This window comes from Cottoperca gobio, chromosome 5 (genome assembly GCF_900634415.1).
Source record: "Cottoperca gobio chromosome 5, fCotGob3.1, whole genome shotgun sequence".
NCBI classification, from domain to species: domain Eukaryota; kingdom Metazoa; phylum Chordata; class Actinopteri; order Perciformes; family Bovichtidae; genus Cottoperca; species Cottoperca gobio.
The window spans coordinates 14,879,583-14,901,741 of record NC_041359.1 but is presented as its reverse complement, the minus strand read 5'-3'; the positions used below and the strand labels follow the sequence as shown (position 1 = coordinate 14,901,741).

Below are 22,159 nucleotides of genomic sequence, written 5' to 3'. Positions count from 1 at the left end.
ATACTTTCACCATGATGTTACAGTTTTAAGGCCTTCAGCATTAGCGTCTACTCAGATTTTGCCGCAGTGCGTGTGAGCCAGTAGTGTACTGGAGCGACTCCCACCCGGCAAACCAGCATTTACAGCATCGACATGTGTCTGCTTATATACAGCAACGCTGGGAAAAATCCCAGGGAAGCTGCAGCTTTAGATTAAAGTATCACTGACTCCTACATGTTAAGCTTGACATGCCTATTCCTTTGAACATTTACATGGCTCCTGTAGGTAACATCATGAGAGTTAACACCTTTGCTATTAGACTGTGATCGTTCTGCTCTCGGGGACCATCAACATGTTTTGCAGAGAATTTGTATCTAAAGAAATAAAAGAGATTGAAAAGGCAGTAATCAAAGTAATGAGCAGTTTAGATCAGTCCGACTTCCTGTGGTTCATCCCGGCCTGTCCGTCATCCACATGACTGACAGGATTAACGAGGGATTTGTAGTATCCTTCAAATTATAATGACTGGTGGTATGAGCAGCAAATCTTTCACTATGTTCCGCTGGTTTTTGTGGAATAAAACACAAACAATTCAATGATGACTTTACAGTTCAATGTAAACTTCTATTTACTTTGAACAATCTCACTTTCCCTGAGTCCAGCTGATAACATGAATTAAACAAAATACATGTCATGCCATATAAGGAAAAAAAAACATTTGTCTTAACTACAATGTAATTCACTTTTCTGAGAAATATGTGTCCTTAAATATGATCTTTTACAAAATATAATGTATGTGTATATTTTGTGGCGCTAGATGCTAATGTCTCTTGTATTTTAAAAAGCTTTGCAGAGGTTTCATCTACTCTTAATTACGCTTAATGACTTCAGGGTCAGCCAGAATATTCTTGAAATGGTGTAAAATAAAATCTGGTGGAAAGCATCTCGTCTTTCAACATGGTCACGTGGTACCGACACTTGAAAACTGTCAAGAGCACCAGTGAAATGATAGGGAATCAACAGATGAATAACACAAAGAAAGATGTTGACATAACAAGTGATCCATCTCCTCTATTGTACCAACAATTTGAATTGCTTCCCTCAGGAAGATGGTTCAGACTGCTACGAGCCACCAAAGATAATATGTCCCAAGCGCAGTTAAATTATTAAACATAGTTAATCGTAAAGGGCCACTTCCTCACCCCACCCCAAGCCTATTGATGATGATGTTAGTATTATTATTATTATTATTATTATTATTATTATTATTATTATTATTATTATTATTATTATTATTATTATTATTAAGCTCTCCCAATGCTTTCACTGTTTCTTAGTATTGTCTTATTTGTAATTAATTGATTTAGATGAAGCTAAAGACAATTGTATACATTGTGGACAACGTTTTTAACTTGCATAACAAATAGCAAACTAAAATGCTTCAAGTGTTCAAAATTATTATTATTATAAATATTGTAAATAAAATGAGGGTGTTTTTGTGTTATAAGTTTCTCTTTAACAAGCCGATGGGACCGCAGCTGATGGTCAGCAGAACACATTATCTCTCAGTCATATTTTCTTTCATTCAGATTTTGCCCACATATTGTGACAGCATTGAATAATTCACACAGTAACTCTGCATCACGCACAGCTATGATCTAAATGTAGAGCAGCATCTCTTAGTCCTGCTGTGATGAGGCTTCGCGAGTTGCAAATGTATGTTATGCATTAAGAGCACTCTGTCAGTGACAGGAAAGCGCTCTTCTGTCTGCGTTGCTGTATCCACAGAACAGCAGGTCAGTTGTAGTCTCAGTGCAGGCGAGCACTCGTGGTGAGGTCATTGCGAGTCCTGAGGTGCAGTGTAACATCCCACAGGTCTGTGGTCAGTCTTCCCACAACCACAGACCGTCTGGTAGAAATGTATTCTGTCTCCAGTCGTGCTGGTCCTGATGAAGCCCAGAAGAGGCATCAGAGTGGTTGTATGAGCACTCGAGGGAGAGAGTGGAGTAGATTCAGATGGTGAGGCACAGTCGGGGCTAACGGAAGAGAAAGCATTCAGCGTTATGCTGAGGGAGAGGAGGAATATAAAGACGGAGGGAAAGACACACAGACACAAGGGAGATGAAAATGTCTGCCAGACAAAAATGAAAATGAATGTGTGGGCGATAAAGTTTTATTGCCTTTTCTGAGATGTAATTATGGAGGGAAACATTGTTTTTTCATTGAGTTATTTTTTATGCCACTGTAGTCCCCAAAACCCCAAACCTCTTTACTGTATATGAAGATTTCTGTTTGCTTTTCCATTTTCTCTGTAATTATACTAAGTTGACATTTCAACAACATATTTTAGGTGCACATCCTTCAGAGTATCAAGGAGCACATTGACTATTCTGTGAGTGCATCACACACTTTCTCTTGTTTAAAAAAAAAAACCTTGTTTCCCCTCTCATTGTGTTCTTTCAGTGCTTACAGCAAACAGAGATGTTTCTCTGCTAATGTGACGCTGAGAGCGCCTCAAAGACTTTCTGATCTGACACATCTAAAAACAAAAGTTGCAATGACGCATCTTGTTCTAGTTCTCTGCTGATTTGTTTCTTTTCTCTTTCACTGCGCTCGTTCTGCAGCCAGGAGGTCTCTCAAGCTGGCGTCGGATGGGTTATGAATTTATACTTTGTCTGCCAAAAGTACATTTTTGTTTTAGTGTGCAGCCGTTACCTGCCATTTCCATGTTAGGAGGTTTTTTCTGAAACAAATTCAAACTCGTGATCAAAGGAGAGTTTGTTGATTTCCGCAACTTTGCAGAGTCAGAATTGATGTTTTTACATAAGCCATGTGAACTTAAGCTTCCTCGTGTTTATTTTGTGCACACTATATGATGCCAAGGGCACAAGGATCAAATCATGTGTTGTTACATTTCATCTTCAATTCCACATCCACATGTGGCTTAACATTTTGTTCTTTTACATGCTCCTTCTCATTAATTCAGGGTCGGGCTGCACAATATTTAATTTGATCGACATCGCAATAGCCACATCGCAGGACGTGCGAGTAAGGCAAATTAACTCAAACACGTCATGCTAAAAGTTTTTTGCTGCTGGATTCAAAAGGGAAAACATTTTCCATAACTAATCCACAAGACAAGTCTGTCTGATAGAACATCATTTACTCTAATGTAGGGATACACAGAGTGTGTTGCTAGTGAGAAGCATACAGGCTCTGCATGCAATCACTATCATTCTTCATACATTTATGAAACAACCAAATAAGGCCCCGCTAGTCATCGAACTGGAGAAAAACATAGAAAATGTATCGTGCAGTCCTAATTCAGGGGATACTTGAGAGATAGATGTGAGTGGGCAGCTCTACATTCTTACGTGGTGTGGCTTCTTGCTTCAAGGATAACAATAAAAAAGATCTCAGGTTATAAAAGAGCGGATAGGATTTCAGGTCTCTTTATTGTAATTGGTGTGTTCTAAAGACTTTTGACTATAGGTTATTGTTGTCCTTGTCTTTTCAATGCCATTTGAAACAAGAGCTCTTTTCACTTATTTCCCATTGATGCACATAATTAAATGGACCTATGTGTTCAAGTGAAGTGTTATTCTAATTAGCCTGTCTACTTGAAACCTATCCAGTTTTCTTCCTTATTGTTTTTCCTTGCACTTTTCTCTCATTATGCCATCAAGAGGATACGTAGGGTTCACAACTGCCTCACCCCCACAGTCATTGGATGCATATGGCTCCTATTAAAACCATGTTTCACCAGAGATCTCTATTTCACTTATATTCCCTGCTGAGACTCAGGAACCGTAGTTTTAGCATAGGAAGAGTTCGGATTCAGGATCTCATTGAGGCTCTGGTAACCGCAATTCATGAGGAAGTCTCCCTTAACTCCCCCTCCTAGGAAGCAAAAAGTCTCCATATGTCACAATTACAATTACTACGGGTTGGAACCAGGTGGAAGCTGGAAACGAGCAAATCCGTGGGATGGTTTGATACGAGACGCAGACACTAATATTTACTTAATACACCATTTTTTCTTTGTGTGACCATTCATCATGACAATTATTGTGCTTCTGTAGAAAGGCTTCCTTTTTTTCATCAGTAATGGAATGTACTTATAATATTTACTCAATTACTTTGATACAATTTTGAGGTATTTGTACACATTACCATTTTATGCCTAACCCTAACCCATATACATAAGAAATATAAACACATTTGTGAAGCAGAACTTTTTTTCTTCTTTCCTACCCGTGAATCATCTCGCGACCCTTCAGATTTATCTTGTGACCCTTTTAGAGGTAGAGGGGGCCTGACTACTGGACTGCGTAACTGTAAAGGGATTAAAAGCAGCTAACGACAACTGCAGTGACGCATCAGAGTTCTCCATCTTACAATGTCATATATAGTCAAATACTGTTCGCATTGCAGGGGACATTTTTCTGCAGAATGAGTACTTTAAGTATTTTGAATACAGGGCTTTTACTTCTGATAGAGTGTTTTCTGATTGTTGTCAATGTACTATCACTTAAAGGGGCTAATTTTCAGGTTCATACTTTATACAAATATCAAGGTAGTTTACAAGGTGGAGATACTCAGATGAGGGGCGGTATATTTTAATAAGCTTACATATGATATTGGAAGGGGATTCAAATGTGTATGGCTATGTTTTCTGACCGAGGCAGCCCAAAGAAAAACTGACTGGGTTGTTTTATTTCTGTGTGTGTTGGTAGGCACTTCAGATGTGTGTGCACAAGCTCTGAAAAAGTGAATTTTGTATGATGTGTCCCCTTTAAGGATCTGTGTACTTCTTCCACCACTGCTGTTCATGGGTTATGACTGTGACTAATTGCTATAAATGGTGTCTTTATCTTTTAGGGGATGTGTATATCCAGCCAACCCAAGACACCAAGAATCCTGTCATCTATGCAGTCTTCTCAGTTTCAGGGTGAGTGACTGACAGCTCTCTCAAATTCTTTAACTTTCATGCAGTTTGGAGGCAAGGTGTATTTTTGTTTCCTCTTGCAAGTTTTATTTATTTTTATTCAGTCTGAAGGTGTCAGCTCTCTCTCTGATATTCAAATGGTGTGTTGCGTATGGCCTGTCACATTCAGGCTACAAAGACGAAACATGCTGTGAATCTGGAGCCTAGAGGGAGTCTGGCTCCTCTGAGAGACTGAGCCTATAGTTCTTCAAAGGTCAGGTTAGATAGCAAGTTGTCAACACGCAGCATTAAAATTCAAGGGAACCAACCAGACATGTAAATTGAGATTCTGACTGCGCACAAGCAGGGATAGGTGCGCACCGAGTCATAATAAACATGTCTCGATTAATGTATTTGTGAAACAAATACTGTTATTGTTTCCACCCTCCCCTTAGGCTTCAGGCACGTTTAAGCCCAGCTGATAAAAACACATGTGGCGCTAATGATAGAGGCCCATGACAGGAGTTACAAACATAGTACACCCACCACACAGCAGCGAGAGCCTGAGCTCTGGCGATTCTCTGCAGTACGTGGGTGTTTGTATGTCAGTGTGTCAGACAGCTTGACTCTAGTTGAGTTGGTTTGAGAGTGTGTTTGTGCGTCATGATGTTTCATTGCGTTCCTGTAAGAGGCCGCCTGAGTACGTGGGAAGGAAGTAGATTCTACCAGCCGCGGAGAGCACCGGTAGTAATTATCTCAGGGAGTGAGTTTATCTGTATCCTCTCGCTGCTGTCTCTGTGTGTTCACCATTTTCTTCTCCTGCCCTCCTCCAGAGCTGTGTTTAAAGGCTCCGCGGTGTGCGTCTACTCCATGGCTGACATCCGGATGGTCTTCAACGGGCCTTTTGCCCACAAGGAGGGGCCCAACTACCAGTGGGTGGCATACACTGGGAAGATCCCGTACCCACGACCTGGCACTGTGAGTTATAAACAATAAACAACACACGCCTCCACCCATTACACACAAAGTCATCTGTCATCCTTTTTATAAGAACATGTTTTTACTGCAGAAGGAATTTGGTAAATTGCAGGTTTCACAGTTGGATCTTTCTTTTTTTCAACAGTGTCCTGGAGGCACTTTCACCCCCAACATGAAATCTACAAAGGATTACCCAGATGAGGTTATCAACTTCATGAGAAACCACCCCACCATGAACAATGCTGTATACCCAGTGCACAAGCGCCCCCTGGTGGTCCGAACCAACGTGGAGTATGAGTTCACCACAATTGCAGTGGACCAAGTGACGGCTGCTGACGGGAGCTACGAGGTGCTCTTCCTGGGCACAGGTCAGTGCTCAAAGCCCTTAAAAGACATATGTGATGATTGTACCGTGATCTAATAGTCAGTTTAAAGTTCATAGCAACTTCACACTCAAGTAGAGGGTAGCACTTTATAATAATCATTAATAAATGGTACATTAATAGTTATTTTACTGTTAACAAACAATAAAATGGTCATTATAGTTTTTTAAAACACTAAACACCATTCTCTGAACCAAATCATCAGTTGCCTAAACACATTTGTCGAATCAACCTCTCTTTTAGCAAATCCCTAAACAAGTTCAAGTAGTTAGACACTATTTGCAAAACTCTAAACATATTCTCCTTTACTATAAAACACAATTCCCACTGTGATGCACATGTGTTGCAAAATGCCAAACACAGGCAGCAAAAGTTGAACACAAGTTGTCATCGTTTAAACACAACGACTCAAAATTGTACACACTTGTTTCTAATGATGTGATCAACCGATTTAACACACTATATAAGCACGTTCAGAGTGCACATGTGAATACTGACAATGGATGAAAACATGTTGAGAGGCAGAGGAGGAAGAGGTGAAGAAGAGGAGGAGGAAGAGGAGGAAGAGTACAAGTAAGAGGTGATGGGCCAAGAGGAAGATATCAAGGCTGAGGAAGAACCAGAACCATCATTTCAGATGCAATCCGGGCAACAGTCACAGACTTGTTCATGGCTTGACAATGAGGGAAGCAGGACAAAGAGCGCAACCGAATTTGAGTAGGTTCTCTGTGGCAACCATCGTAAGGTACAGGTACAGTTAGAGATTGTTTGAATTTGATTCTATGGAAAGGGCCCATGAATACATTTTTGTAGATGAAGCAGGGTTCAACCTGACGAAGAGGAGAAGGAGAGGCAGGAACATAATTGGCCAACGGGCCATTGTGGAAGTCCCTGGCCAGCGCGGTAGCAATGTCACCCTTTGTGCGGCCATAAGTAATTGGCGGGTTCTCCACCATCATGCAACCCTGAGGCCTTACAACACCGAGCATCTTCTCACATATCTGAGTGGTCTTCGGGATTTTCAGATTGAGGTTCAGGCTGGGCATCCTATTTATGTTGTAGTTTGGGACAATGTCAGCTTTCACCGTGCAGTCCGCATACGTGAATGGTTCAACATCAACCAGCGCTTCATAAATGTTTGCCTTCCATCATACAGCCCATACAGAGGAGTTTGTTTTCTGCATGGCGCTGGAGGGTCTTTGACCGGAACCCCTACACCAGGGTAAACCTCCTACAGGCAATGGCATTGGCCTGAGGTGACATAGGTGTGGATGCTTGTCAAGCCTGGATCCGCCATGCCAGAGGGTTTTTCCCCCATTGCTTAGCAAGAGAAAACATTGCGTATGAAGTAGATGAAGTCCTCTGGCCGGACCCAGCACAAAGGCGTGATGCTGCCGAGTGAATCGTACGTTGACGTTTTTTGCAGTTGGTTTTGTAATGTGCTTTACATTTACCTGTAATGTGCTTTACATTTACCTGTAATGTGCTTTACCTTTACCTGTAATGTGCTTTACATTTACCTGTAATGTGCTTTACCTTTACCTGTAATGTGCTTTACATTTACCTGTAATGTGCTTTACATTTACCTGTAATGTGCTTTACATTTACCTGTAATGTGTTTTACCTTTACCTGTAATGTGCTTTACATTTACCTGTAATGTGCTTTACATTTACCTGTAATGTGCTTTACATTTACCTGTAGTGTGCTTTACATTTACCTGTAATGTGCTTTACATTTACCTGTAGTGTGCTTTACATTTACCTGTAATGTGCTTTACATTTACCTGTAGTGTGCTTTACATTTACCTGTAGTGTAGTGTGCTTTACATTTACCTGTAATGTCCTTTACATTTACCTGTAATGTGCTTTACATTTACCTGTAATGTGCTTTACATTTACCTGTAATGTGCTTTACATTTACCTGTAATGTGCTTTACATTTACCTGTAATGTGCTTTACATTTACCTGTAATGTCCTTTACATTTACCTGTAATGTCCTTTACATTTACCTGTAATGTCCTTTACATTTACCTGTAATGTGCGCTTTACATTTACCTGTAATGTGCTTTACATGTACCTGTAATGTGCTTTACATTTACCTGTAATGTGCTTTACCTTTACCTGTAATGTGCTTTACATTTACCTGTAATGTGCTTTACATTTACCTGTAATGTGCTTTACCTTTACCTGTAATGTGCTTTACATTTACCTGTAATGTGCTTTACCTTTACCTTACCTGTAATGTGCTTTACCTTTACCTGTAATGTGCTTTACATGTACCTGTAATGTGCTTTACATGTACCTGTAATGTGCTTTACATTTACCTGTAATGTGCTTTACATTTACCTGTAATGTGCTTTACATGTACCTGTAATGTGCTTTACCTTTACCTGTAATGTGCTTTACCTTTACCTGTAATGTGCTTTACCTTTACCTGTAATGTGCTTTACATTTACCTGTAATGTGCTTTACATTTACCTGTAATGTGCTTTACATTTACCTGTAATGTGCTTTACATTTACCTGTAGTGTGCTTTACATTTACCTGTTATGTGCTTTACATTTACCTGTAATGTGCTTTACATGTACCTGTAATGTGCTTTACATTTACCTGTTATATGCTTTACATTTACTTGTAATGTGCTTTACATTTACCTGTAATGTGCTTTACATTTACCTGTAATGTGCTTTACATTTACCTGTAATGTGCTTTACATTTACCTGTAGTGTGCTTTACATTTACCTGTTATGTGCTTTACATTTACCTGTAATGTGCTTTACATGTACCTGTAATGTGCTTTACATTTACCTGCTTTATGCTTTACATTTACTTGTAATGTGCTTTACATTTACCTGTAATGTGCTTTACATTTACCTGTAATGTGCTTTACATTTACCTGTAATGTGCTTTACATTTACCTGTAATGTGCTTTACATTTACCTGTAGTGTGCTTTACATTTACCTGTTATGTGCTTTACATTTACCTGTAATGTGCTTTACATGTACCTGTAATGTGCTTTACATTTACCTGTTATATGCTTTACATTTACTTGTAATGTGCTTTACATTTACCTGTACTGTGCTTTACATTTACCTGTAATGTGCTTTACATTTACCTGTAGTGTGCTTTACATTTACCTGTTATGTGCTTTACATTTACCTGTAATGTGCTTTACATGTACCTGTAATGTGCTTTACATTTACCTGTTATATGCTTTACATTTACTTGTAATGTGCTTTACATTTACCTGTAATGTGCTTTACATTTACCTGTAATGTGCTTTACATTTACCTGTAATGTGCTTTACCTTTACCTGTAATGTGCTTTACATTTACCTGTAATGTGCTTTACATTTACCTGTAATGTGCTTTACATGTACCTGTAATGTGCTTTACATTTACCTGTAATGTGCTTTACATTTACCTGTAATGTGCTTTACCTTTACCTGTAATGTGCTTTACCTTTACCTGTAATGTGCTTTACATTTACCTGTAATGTGCTTTACATTTACCTGTAATGTGCTTTACATTTACCTGTAATGTGCTTTACATGTACCTGTAATATGCTTTACATTTACCTGTAATGTGCTTTACATTTACCTGTAATGTGCTTTACATTTACCTGTAATGTGCTTTACATGTACCTGTAATGTGCTTTACATTTACCTGTAGTGTACTTTACATTTACCTGTAGTGTGCTTTACATTTACCTGTTGTGTGCTTTACATTTACCTGTAATGTGCTTTACATTTACGTATGAAGTTTTCTTTGTTATTTGTATAAGTTGGGATAATTGTACCTTTGTTTAGTTTTGCAAAAATGTGTTAATTTACAATACAACTAAATCAAACTGGATGCAGTGTTTTAATTTGTTTTATGTAGTGTCTAATGAATGCTCTGTAGGTGTTTCTATTTTGACTGGAAAAGTGCATGATCTGAAAGCATTGTTTGATTTGTGCCAGAGGAGTCTGTGGTTTTGTGAATGTAGCTTGAGTTTTGTGTTTTGTGTTTAAAGTTTTGAGAAAATGGGTGAAGGTTTGAAGAAATGTGTTTTAGCAATTGTAAAAAACTGTAATAATATTTTATTAATATTTGTAATACTATAATTTATTTTTATTTAACAGATTATAATAGTATATCAAATGTTATAATGTGTGCAACAATAAAGTATAAAATAACATCAATTATAGCATTACTAATAATTAGTTGATTATTATTTAATTGTTTGTTAACAGTAAAATAACTTAACTAAAGTTGAATTAACTATCAATTTACCATTTATTAATGATGGATATTATAAAGTGTTACCCTTCAACAGGGCTGCAGTTAAACATGCTTCTCTCTTGTGTTTTACAGACCGGGGGACAGTCCAGAAAGTGATTGTCCTGCCCCGAGACGACTTGCAGACAGAGGAGCTGGTCTTAGAGGAAGTGGAAGTCTTTAAGGTCAGTCCCCTAACCTTATTCTATATACTGCTTCTCTCGCTGTCCTCTGTCCGTACATCGCTTGTGTACATTGTGTTTGTTATCTGAAACACAATGAATATTCTCTGTTGCTCGTTAAAGTTGTTAACTGTGTCACTGCAGGTTCCCACGGCAATTACCACCATGAAGATTTCATCAAAACGGGTACGTTGTTCAGAAGTAGCTTCGACCAAACATTAGGGATGCATAATATGGATTCTACTGATAACCGAATATGACTTACTTTTAATGGCCGATACCAATAAAATAATCAATAATTTCACATTTATGGATTTTTAAAAGAAATTCATAATCTAAAGTTTGTGCACACCTGAGGAGCTAAGATGATGATTTTATATTCCATCGCCCTGACCTAACATAATCTATATGTCATCACTAATGTTAACAACAAAAACAAATAACAGTTCTGATTGTGTAAATGTTAATAAAACATTTCTAGTAAAGTACATTAAAAAAAACTTGTACTGCAAATTGCAATCTTGTTGTCTTTCTCCGAAACTGTGAAAAACATCCACAAGGGCGACACATGTTTGGTTCTCATGTTGTTCTTCTCTCTGTTTATTGGCAATTCTCAAACCGACTTTAAAGGTGCACATCGCCGTACTGTATCGGATTGTGCGACTTCTGTGCAATAAAAGCAATTTGGCTTCATATTATAGACCAATAATTTATCTGCTATAATTTCATTATCAGAATTAATACATAATAATATAAATGTTCCATTATCGGCCGATATATATTGTGCATCCCTACCAAATAGTTGAAGAAACTATATTGTTGCACAGCAATGAGACGTCTGAGAAAACATATGAGTATAGTCTTTCATTCCAATAAGAAAACTATACAAATTGTCATAATTTACAACAAAATGTGGTAACGCTTTTCTTTACAGTTCCCATAGTTTCCTACAATTTTATAGAAAGGTTTTGATAGCTGAAAATTCATATGTTCCTGGAAAAGATTATTTAAATCAGTGTTTATTTTATGAAAAAGGGACAGGGTGTTTAAATGGTAGATTTGCAGTATGACATGCAGTTATATTCTCGCGTAGAGTTAGCTCAGAGTGAGAGTTTTTTAGTCCGTTCACATCTGAATATGTGAAAATGTGGAATTTATCTAAAGGCAAGCGTACTATTTATACAGCCAGGAGAATAATGTTTCCAAATATGCAATCAATTTCTATTCTATCTCTGTTTATTTTGTTTTATATAGCAACAACTGTATGTAGGATCGGTCTTGGGGGTGACCCACCTGGCTCTCCATCGCTGTGATGTGTACGGGGAGGTCTGCGCTGACTGCTGTCTGGCCAGAGACCCGTACTGCGCCTGGGACGGCAAATCCTGCTCCAGATACTCATCCTCACAGAAGAGGTGAAGATTAACATAGTATACACAGGCATGCAATTTGTACAGTACTTGTTTTTGTGTGTGTTCAGAACATTTTTTTTCTTATTTTAGCACAAAATAATTTCAAAATATGTTAACGCTATGCTTTTTATTTTTCGAATGTTGATCTGACCCCTCTAGACGGAGCCGTCGGCAGGATGTAAAGTACGGTAACCCGATCCGCCAATGCCGAGGTTATAACTCTAACAGTGAGTATCAGGCCCATGCAGTACACACACAATCGGGAAACCAGACTTGCCCCAAAAATGGACATCTTAATATTATTTGAATTATATTTTTATTGTTGTTCCCTCTGGCTGCCTATTCTCATTTCTTTCTTACCTACGTCCTTGATTACGCTCCATTTATCCATCTATCTATGTCATATATTTCCTCGGGAATAATACCTCAAATATATTCTACATATTCTTTTATAGCCAATAAGAATACTCTGGAGTCGGTACAGTATGGGGTGGAGGGCAGCTCTACGTTCCTGGAGTGCCAGGCCCGGTCTCCTCATGTGTCTCTCAAGTGGCACCTGCAGAAGGAAAACAGTGACAGGAGAAAAGAGGTGAGAGAAGCTTTCACTGTAAAGCAGCAACTAAGTACATTTAAGGTACTTGTACTTCACTTGAGTGTTATAAGTGCAAATAATTTTTACTCCACTGGATTGATTTACTTTACTTTACTGTGAAAATTCAGATTCATAATACAAAATGTAATCAACAAATTATTTATCATGTATTATTATAGGGTAAGATAAACTTTATTGATCCCTTGGGGAAATTCACAAGTTACAAGTATAGTATTTTTATTTATTTTTAATCAGCTCCACCTTTACCAGCTGCAACATTATTGATGAATTATAATCCAATAATGTTATAAATATTTTATTCTGAAATGGGCCTTTGAGCGTAATGAGTACTTTTAATTTTTTGTACCTCAAGTACATTTTGATGCAAATTTTTTCAAACGTTGACTTTTACTTGTAACAGAGTATTTCTACACTGTAGTACATTTTTACTTACCGGTAAGTAAAAATATCTGAGTACTTTGTTGACCTCTGAAAGCAGTTACAGTTATGTTTCAAAAGAATGAATGGAGTCCTTAAATTTCTCATTTAACATCTTAAAAATGACCTTTCCAGATTCGCTCAGAGGGCCGCATCCTAAAAACAGAAGAAGGTCTTCTGATCCGCTCACTGCAGTCCTCCGACAGTGGCATCTACCAGTGCACATCCACAGAGAAAAATTTCAAACACACGCTTGTCAAACTGCAGCTTGTGGTCCTCTCCAGTCGCACGGTCAACAACGTGTTGGTGGAAACAGGCAGCCCGGCCCTTCCTCCTCTGCAGTCCAGCGCCTGGACTCCGAGTGCCGGTCAGTATAAGGACCTGCTGACCATCCTAAGCCAGCCGGAGATGGGCCTGATCAACCAGTACTGCCAGGATTACTGGCAGCTTGGAGACGTCAGCCTCGGGGACAACAAAGCCAAAAGCCTGAAGGAGCTGAAAGAGCAGAAGAAGCCTCGCAACCGTCGGCATCATGATGAGTTAACAACTCCGGCTGAGACATGAGGAGCTGGACAAACATCTCATCATACTCCCCCAGTCTACCTTTTCACACCTCCTAAACACTGCAACCCTCCATTTAGGGGAATGACTCCAGTTAGAAAGATTATCATAACGGACAAGACAGATACTGCAACCAAAAGCAACAGCATCAAACAGTTTCTATGTAACTGTTGGGGTAAAAATACACAATATTTATTGTAGGTTGTAAAAAGTAATTCTTTGTAGGTAAATTTGTGCAAATATTGTTGTTATTATAATATTATTGTTAGTGATATTGTTTATTACGATGTGTTATTATGTTGAGAATATCTTTATGTTTGGTGTTTTTGAGAAACAGCAACAATAACCCAGGACTTTGGGAGTATCCACACATGGACAAGGACCGATGAACATCTATTCAGAAACTGTTACAGGTGACCATGTTGGATCACTTGACTGCTGGCAGTATTCAGTGTCTCAGCTGGAAGTCGAGTCACTGGTTCAGTGAAATTCATGAACTTCCCTAAACTTCACCAGAACTCTCGACTCTATATCAGACAGTTTTTTTTTTTACTGCAAGACACAAGCTGTGGACAGAATGATGGCGGCATTTCTGGGGACACAAAAGTATAAAAGAAATGCCCAAAGTGAGACTGCAGCTGTGGCAACATGTCACGGTCATACAGTCACATACAGTGAGACGTCTCTCCTGTCATGTTTGTGGTCCAGCCTGGCCTCAAGTTATGATGTTGCGTCACCCACCCAACTTCTTCCAAAATCAGTTGCTGCCAAGTGTTTGTTTTTGTTTGTATGTGAATATCACATCTCAATGTTGTATCCTTAACAAACGTGATCTTTGTGATGAGCTGTGTTTTGGAGGAAAAGGGTCCTTTAACGACACAAAAGCTGAAAATATAACATTGCCTTCTCTGTTCTCTTTAGAGATGGGAAATTCCAGCAGGCAGCTATATGTGAGTTTGTGACAGTTTATGTAAAATAAATTAGAGACAAAGCACCTTCTGTTGCCAAATTGGTAATCTTGATAAAACAGCCAATTCTTCACATGTAACTGTGGCATACACTATGCAGTATATTCATATAAGGCAGAGCATGTCGTTTGTATGCTCAAAGGTTGTTTTTTAGCTCTCAATGAATCAAAAGTTTGCATTCCTGCCAGTTTCATGCTAAATATTGGTTTCACTAAGTGAATATTAATCATGTAATCTGTCTATACTTCTATTAGATTACAGCGACAAATGTGCAGATTACAGTGCTCGGGAATTGAATATTTTGATTGGTTCTGTATTTTCTGTATCGGCTGGTTAACAGCAGACAGCTACCTTTTTCAGTCCAATGCAGCAACATCCTGCTATCACATGTGCCACAGACTTCATATAAAACTTCCATACAGTAAAAGAAAAAAAAAAGTGTCACAAGTACAACCACTATCAAGCTGATCACCACATAACCTGAAGAGAAACATGTAACAAAATCTTCAGAAGGTGGCTTTTCATTGTGCATGGCATGTACAGTGTAATGTATATGGTATTTGTCTAAAATGCTACGTTGCTGTGGATGTCAGTGAATGTCTTTCTCGTTGTGGGAATATGGAAAACTATCAGTGCAAGAAAGATGCTGAAAGTACAGAAAGGTCAGATTGTGAATTTAAATACTCTCTCTCTCTCTCTCTCTCTCTCTCTCTCTCTCTCTCTCTCCTTCTTTCTGTCTCTCTCTGTCTCTGTCTCTTTCTCTCTCCTTCTTTCTGTCTGTCTGTCTCTCTCTCTCTCTCTCTCTCTCTCTCTCTCTCTCTCTCTCTCTCTCTCTCCGTGTATGTCTCTTAGTCTCCTTTATTTCTCTCCTCAAAAATGTGCATATATTTCAAACATGTGCAATTATTTTATTTTCTCTGTTTGGCAGACTTTGCTCGGAGTCATTGAGGTAAAGTAATGTATGATATAATGCACAGTTGATGTTATTGTAATGACTTGTAAAAAAATTACTATCTTTTCTTCCTCATCAATGTTGCTAACTAATAAATTAAAGCTCTATATTTTATAATAACAGAGGTTCTGTTCTGTTTGCCACATAGTCTGCAGGGTTTGTTGTGTGAGATGCAACATATTGATTTCAGTGCTTGTTGTGTTACTGACCTGTAGGAGTGGAGGAAGTATACAGATCCTTTACTTAAGTAAAAGTAGAAGTATCCCACTGTAAAATACTTCATAAAAGTCCTGCATTGAGTATTCTCAGCAAAAATGTACTTAAGGTAAAAGTACACAATGCTGAACAAATTGACCCTTTGAGTGATATACTATTACACATATTAGATTATTATTATTTATGTATTTATTTGAAATAATGTAGTTGATCAAGGTAGAGCTATTTCTTAATAATTGTATACATTGTTAGATGGTTTAATCAATAACATTTTACATTTTATAAGCTCATCTGTTTTCTATTTGTAAAGTAACTATAGCTGTCAAATAAATGCAGTGGAGTAAAAAGTTAAAATGTTTACCTTTGAAATGTAGTGGAGTATAAGTATAAAGTGACGTGAAGAAAAGTATCTCAACTTTGTACTTAAGTACAGTATTTGAGTAAATGTACTTGCTGATCTGCAGCAGTGTTTTCATTTGCGGCAGTGACTTGGGAGTTTAAGCAATGTTGACTCCACAAAAGAGCACGGTAAAATGAAAGTGTTAATGATGAACTTTATTCCCTTTTCTAAACTAAAGTGCTTTACAACAGACAGACAGTTAAGTTACTGTATGCGTTGGAAAATGCTGTGCAATGCTCACATCCTGCACATGCCTGCATACATAATTGGAAGTGAGTAGATTAGGATCCTTAACCAGCTTCAGATTGAGGTCAATGAGATCTGTCGGGTGAAACTGCAAAGCTCTTTAAGCACTTCAGAGCTCACCTTTCGGTCTGCAGTATCCTATAAGAAATGTCAGTTTGTCTTTCTTCGTATTTGGACTGCAAGGTGAGGGGTCTCTTTATTTATTTCAGTTACCCCATTTGCAGTGATTGTTGTAATATTTGGAGTAGACACTGTTTTTTTTGTTTTTTTATCCCTCTATTCAACCTCTTTGCAATCACTCAAAACCACACTTACTTCCACATCTGGTTACATTTTTATTTTGGTCCTGATGTGAGATGAATGTAGTTTGAGTTGCCAGCGATAGGCACACTCAACACACAGTTATGTATCTTTACATGCTTCTCTTTTAAAGGCACCTAAGAACAGCATAGAGAGATAAGCACTTGAGCCGATGTTCATCTTCCGCTGACACAGCAAAGTCCCCCTAAAGTTTAGATCACTCCTACACTGATGTATGTCTGCTTCTCCTCACACCTTTGGCTCTGCCCTAAAAGACTCCTGTCCTTGTGCACCATTGGCCATCCTCAGTCAGGTGGGCAGAGGATGCCCGAAATCCTTTCCTAAGACAGGAAAACACTCAAACATTCTCCAGTGTTCGCTGCAGGCAGTTGATGCATCAGCTGCACAGTTGACGGCACTGGTCAGAAAGTAGGCGATCAGCTAGGACCTACTTCCATTTTTCCTGACACTTTGCTTTTTAGCAGAGGGGCCCAAGCCAGGAAAAGTAGGATGGGGGCTGGAGCGAGCGCTGAGGATAAACACTCCAAAGAGCTGGAGAAGAAGCTGAAGGAGGATGCCGACCTTGATGCGAGAACTGTCAAGCTGCTGCTGCTAGGTAAAGACAGTCAGGTTGGATGCAATAACAGACATCATGGTTAAACATATTTATGGGCTCCAAAAGGCCCTATGGTGAGGCTACTTTATAGATATAGTTAACCTATATGTCTATGGGACATAATCGTAGCTGGTGCATTCCTTTGTCTCTTGTAAAAAGTTTTGTTTAATCTCTTATTTCTAAATTATCAACACAGACAGATTTTGTTTTCTGACGTTCGTTATGGATAGACCGTATTTATCTGAATGATCGTTAAAAAAGTATTAGATTGCAAGATGATTGTGATGAAAACAAACAGCATGTTTGAGTAAAGTAAAGGATTAATAACCAGTGTCATTGGATTGCTTAGACACTTTAATAATCACTCAACTCAATCCCTTGTTAATCCTGAAACAACAGGTCCTCCAACACAAAGGGCTTAACCCTGAAGGACACAGATACACTAACGCCCAACCCAAACGGGGCCTGTAGCTTTAGCATTTAAATACAACAACCTAAATACATCACATGATCGAAGGGGATATTTAGTAAGATCTTTTTAATCAGGACAATTTAGGATGGGGGCAGGGAAAATTCCACCTGACATCAGCTTTGAACAAGATTAGACTTGAAGTAAGAATAACTATGATCCTCTCTGTGATGAATTCCATTACCTGCAGTTAATATTGTTCTCCTCTCACATTAATGAAACACGCAACTCAATCAAAAGCACAAAAACGATGGATAAGAAGTCATATTTCTCCAAAATCCTTATAAACGTGTAAAATGTTGAAATAAAGTTTGAAAGAAGAGTATAGTTTTGTTATTTGATTTGAATAACTACATTTAATATATATGTTTGTGCTTCGTTTAGGTGCTGGAGAATCAGGCAAAAGCACTATCGTCAAACAGATGAAGTAAGATATTTGCCTTTTGCACCGAAACAATGTCTCGTTTCTTCTCTTAGCGAATGTAAATCACATACTAACGCTGTATTATCTCATCAGAATTATCCACAAAGATGGTTACTCACTTGAAGAATGCATGGAGTTCATCGTCATCATCTACAGCAACACCTTGCAGTCCATGATGGCCATTGTGAAGGCCATGACCACATTCAATATGAACTATGGCCACAATGATCAGCAGGTAACAGCTGAGATAGACTTTTGCATACATTGATTTCAGGTTTGTAGCAGATTACTAAACATAACATTGTATGCTGTCCTCTTGCATCCGCCCTGCAGGATGATGCCAGGAAACTCATGCATCTTGCAGACACCATTGAGGAAGGCTCCATGCCTAAAGAGTTGGCAGATATCATTGTGCGCCTGTGGAAGGACTCTGGCATACAGGCGTGCTTTGAGAGAGCCTCAGAGTATCAACTCAACGATTCCGCTGGATAGTAAGAAATCACCCAAGCTGAGATTTTAAATTGTCACATTAGAGTAGCGGTAGACCGATTAATCAGTCAGTTGATAAATCGAGCCGATTAATGCCATTTTGAGATAATCGTCATCGGCACTCACAAGGCCGCTTACTTATTATTATAGTATTTCACAGAGCCAACAAGGCCACTAGACTAACATTGTTTATTTGTTTTTTATTAATCTAAGTTTACAAATGTCCGTTGTCTCTCAGAAACAAGCAAATGATGCAATCTGATGATAAATGCTGCTGCTAGGTGCACTAAAAGTATTTTTTCAAAGTTTAGTTTGTTGATATCCCCAGATCTACTTAAAGGCCCTGTCACACATACCCGTATGACAGAAACGTATGCCGGCGCATACGAAATATCAGCAATAGGTTGATATAAATTATGGGTAAGTTGTGATCGTTTGAAGGACGCAGACGTTACGCTGAACACGCCAGACATACACAGTTCCGTATGGCAGAATGCCGGTGTATATGAAAAGTCCAAATACGTCCAACTTTTCCACAGCGGTATTGTAGCTGCCGTATACATAACGTATACATAACAAATTATTATACGTATGTCAAACATTGATAGCTTATCACTTACTTATTTAAAACGTATCGGAGCGTCTGGCCAACGGAGCTGGAAAAGTGCCATCTGGTTCACGTCATGCTGATGCTGGAGAACGGCTAACATGCTGAACGCTAGCTGTACTGTAGAAACACGTTTAATAAGTTACTCCGTCGTCAGGCATCATCTTAACATAGGGTAGGAATAGGTTATCCACTCGTTATCAATAAATTGGCTGTAGGGTTCACCGTCAGCCGACGTAGCCTATATCTAACGTTCCTCTAACGTAGTCACGTAGGTATTCACATACTATATTTACGTAGGTAGGTATTCACCTACGTATTCCGTATTCACGTATGTCTAACGTAACGTCTGCATATCTTATGAAGCACACGTCGGGTACATCCGGTAATTTTGAAAATGCTCAAAACATCAGCGTTCAACAACGCACCCCAGCGTAACACAGCGAGCTCTTAACGAATACTACTTATACTTAACCTTATATCAACGTACACCAGCGCGTTGCCGATATTTTGTATACGCCATATTTTTGTATACGTTATGCATTCGTTGGGCATTAGTCTGATACATTTTGTATACGTAAGTGATACTCTATCAATAGGTTAGACATGCGTATCTGTATATGTTCACTTTTCCGATCCGATGAAAAGTTGGACGTATTTGGACTCTTACAAATGTTCGTATGCGCTGGCATACGTTTCTGTCATACGGATATGTGTGACAGGGCCTTAAGCAAACAATGCAGACATAACAGTGTTAAATGAACGTTTGTTTAAGTTCAGTAATTTGTAGTCTCATTTATTTTTCTTATTCTTATTCTTATTATTAAATTGTTGTATTTTATCAGATGCAAAAAAGCTAAACAAAAATGACAACATTATGTCGGCATGAGGTTATACAGTATATCTGCCATCAGTCGCCCTGCTCTTTAAATATCATCATTGACCATTGTAAAACTCATATTGCTCGAACACTATATTAGATTTAGCTTTTCAATGAATATAATCTTCCCTCAGCTACCTGAATGACCTGGAGCGACTGGTCCAACCGGGCTACGTGCCCACTGAGCAGGATGTGCTGCGATCACGAGTGAAGACAACTGGTATCATCGAGACCACGTTTTCCTTCAAAGATCTCCATTTCAGGTAAATCAGTGCAGTATTTCTCAAGAGTATGGCACCATTAACTTATCGTCAGTGCTCCCACTGTGCTGGATTGCGATCATAAAGATGATATGCTTCTGTTTCCATGCAGAATGTTTGATGTGGGGGGCCAGAGGTCAGAGAGGAAGAAGTGGATCCATTGTTTTGAGGGTGTGACGTGCATCATCTTCATTGCTGCTTTAAGCGCCTACGACATGGTGCTGGTGGAGGATGATGAAGTGGTATGAACAGTAATATTTCAGACTTGATATTGTTTAGGCTGCTCTTTGTGTAGTTGTTGTTTATTGGACAATCAACAGCTGGTTAATTTGAAAGGGTCTTCATTGGGACTTGCTTAAAAACACAAATATTTTCTTTCAGAATCGAATGCACGAGAGTCTACACTTGTTCAACAGTATCTGCAATCACCGCTACTTTATCGCTACCTCCATTGTACTCTTCCTCAACAAGAAAGATGTGTTCACTGAGAAGATCAAGAAAGCTCATCTCAGCATGTGCTTCCCTGATTACGATGGTGAGGTTAATCAAAACACACAAATTGCAGCAGATTGAAGGACAAACTGATTAAATGTGCTCCTTTATCTTGATATATTTTTCGTTTAGGCCCCAATACGTATGAGGATGCTGGTGCCTACATCAAAATGCAGTTCTTGGACCTGAATCTGCGGAAAGACATCAAAGAAATCTACTCTCACATGACCTGTGCCACAGACACAGAGAACGTCAAGTTTGTGTTTGACGCCGTAACCGACATCATCATCAAAGAAAACCTGAAAGATTGTGGTCTCTTCTAAGAGCCATGCTGACAAACCCAATGAAGGCGAGTAAAGTTTTCACAGTATCGCAATGATGTTTCAGACTAACTAATAAGCAATGTCACTTTCTTCTTTTTTACAGGGTGATGTTGTAGCCCTGTCACAATCCAAAAACCCCCTCTCAAATCAAACGGAGGACTGAAGATGAAAACTATCCCCTCAAACAGCCATCCTCAAACCGTCGAACGCAGAAAATAAAAATCAATTTGTTGTGTTCAAAACTAAGTTGTAGCTTTGACCAAAGACTTCGGATCAACTGAGATCAGAAGACAGCTCTTCAGTCACAACATCCTGTACAGATTTCAGATGAGTTGAATTTTAGTCAAGCTGACGTTTCTTTATTCTCGTGAAGTCGTCTTTTGGAGGGCTATGCAATCTGTAGTGAAGACACCAAAAGCTTCTGTCAGCATAAAGTGAGTTCTTCTCACATGCAATAATATGAATAGCTGTCAGGCCAGTGCATCTTTGCTCCTGCTAACTGGTTAGCATACAGCCAAAAAGCAAACAAGAGGGCCTCACCACCTGCAGACGCACTTCAACCCATTAGAGATTTTTGAAAGAACTTGTCATTAGAAATGGCTTTTAAGTACAGAAAATCTACACTTCAATTTGAGACACAATTCAAACCGGTAAAAATTGTTATCTTTAAGTGGTAGAAAATATACATTTTTGCAATAGTTGAAAGGGCCAGTGTATTTAATCAAACTATTTTTTTCTTTTCTATTGGGCAGTTCATGTGTGGTGATACCATGTGGCTCTGTAACACTGCTGAGTGGTAGCCTAGATG

General features: G+C 38.7%; 2 protein-coding genes across 3 annotated transcripts in view; both read left to right on the top strand.

The window, feature by feature from the left end:
- The window catches only part of LOC115008445 (semaphorin-3F-like), a 54,450-nt gene extending 38,707 nt beyond the window's left edge, over nt 1-15,743 (top strand). Inside the window, exons 11-19 of one of the 2 annotated variants that reach the window (XM_029432055.1) lie at nt 4,861-4,930; nt 5,740-5,884; nt 6,030-6,252; nt 10,624-10,712; nt 10,854-10,895; nt 11,964-12,121; nt 12,278-12,345; nt 12,574-12,707; nt 13,284-15,743. In XM_029432055.1, the coding sequence (XP_029287915.1) occupies nt 4,861-4,930; nt 5,740-5,884; nt 6,030-6,252; nt 10,624-10,712; nt 10,854-10,895; nt 11,964-12,121; nt 12,278-12,345; nt 12,574-12,707; nt 13,284-13,712 (1,358 nt within the window). In that variant the 3' untranslated portion in view covers nt 13,713-15,743. Of the gene's footprint in view, nt 1-4,860; nt 4,931-5,739; nt 5,885-6,029; nt 6,253-10,623; nt 10,713-10,853; nt 10,896-11,963; nt 12,122-12,262; nt 12,346-12,573; nt 12,708-13,283 lie in introns of both variants that reach the window. The other variant, XM_029432054.1, reaches the window with a different exon arrangement.
- Nucleotides 15,744-17,301: 1,558 nt separating this feature from the next.
- Nucleotides 17,302-21,351, top strand: gnat1 (guanine nucleotide binding protein (G protein), alpha transducing activity polypeptide 1). The gene is made up of 8 exons (XM_029431181.1): nt 17,302-17,407; nt 18,261-18,303; nt 18,394-18,535; nt 18,634-18,791; nt 20,411-20,539; nt 20,649-20,778; nt 20,918-21,071; nt 21,161-21,351. The coding sequence occupies exons 1-8, from the start codon at nt 17,302-17,304 to the stop codon at nt 21,349-21,351; spliced, it is 1,053 nt and encodes a 350-aa protein (XP_029287041.1).
- The last annotated feature ends 808 nt before the right edge of the window (nt 21,352-22,159 follow it).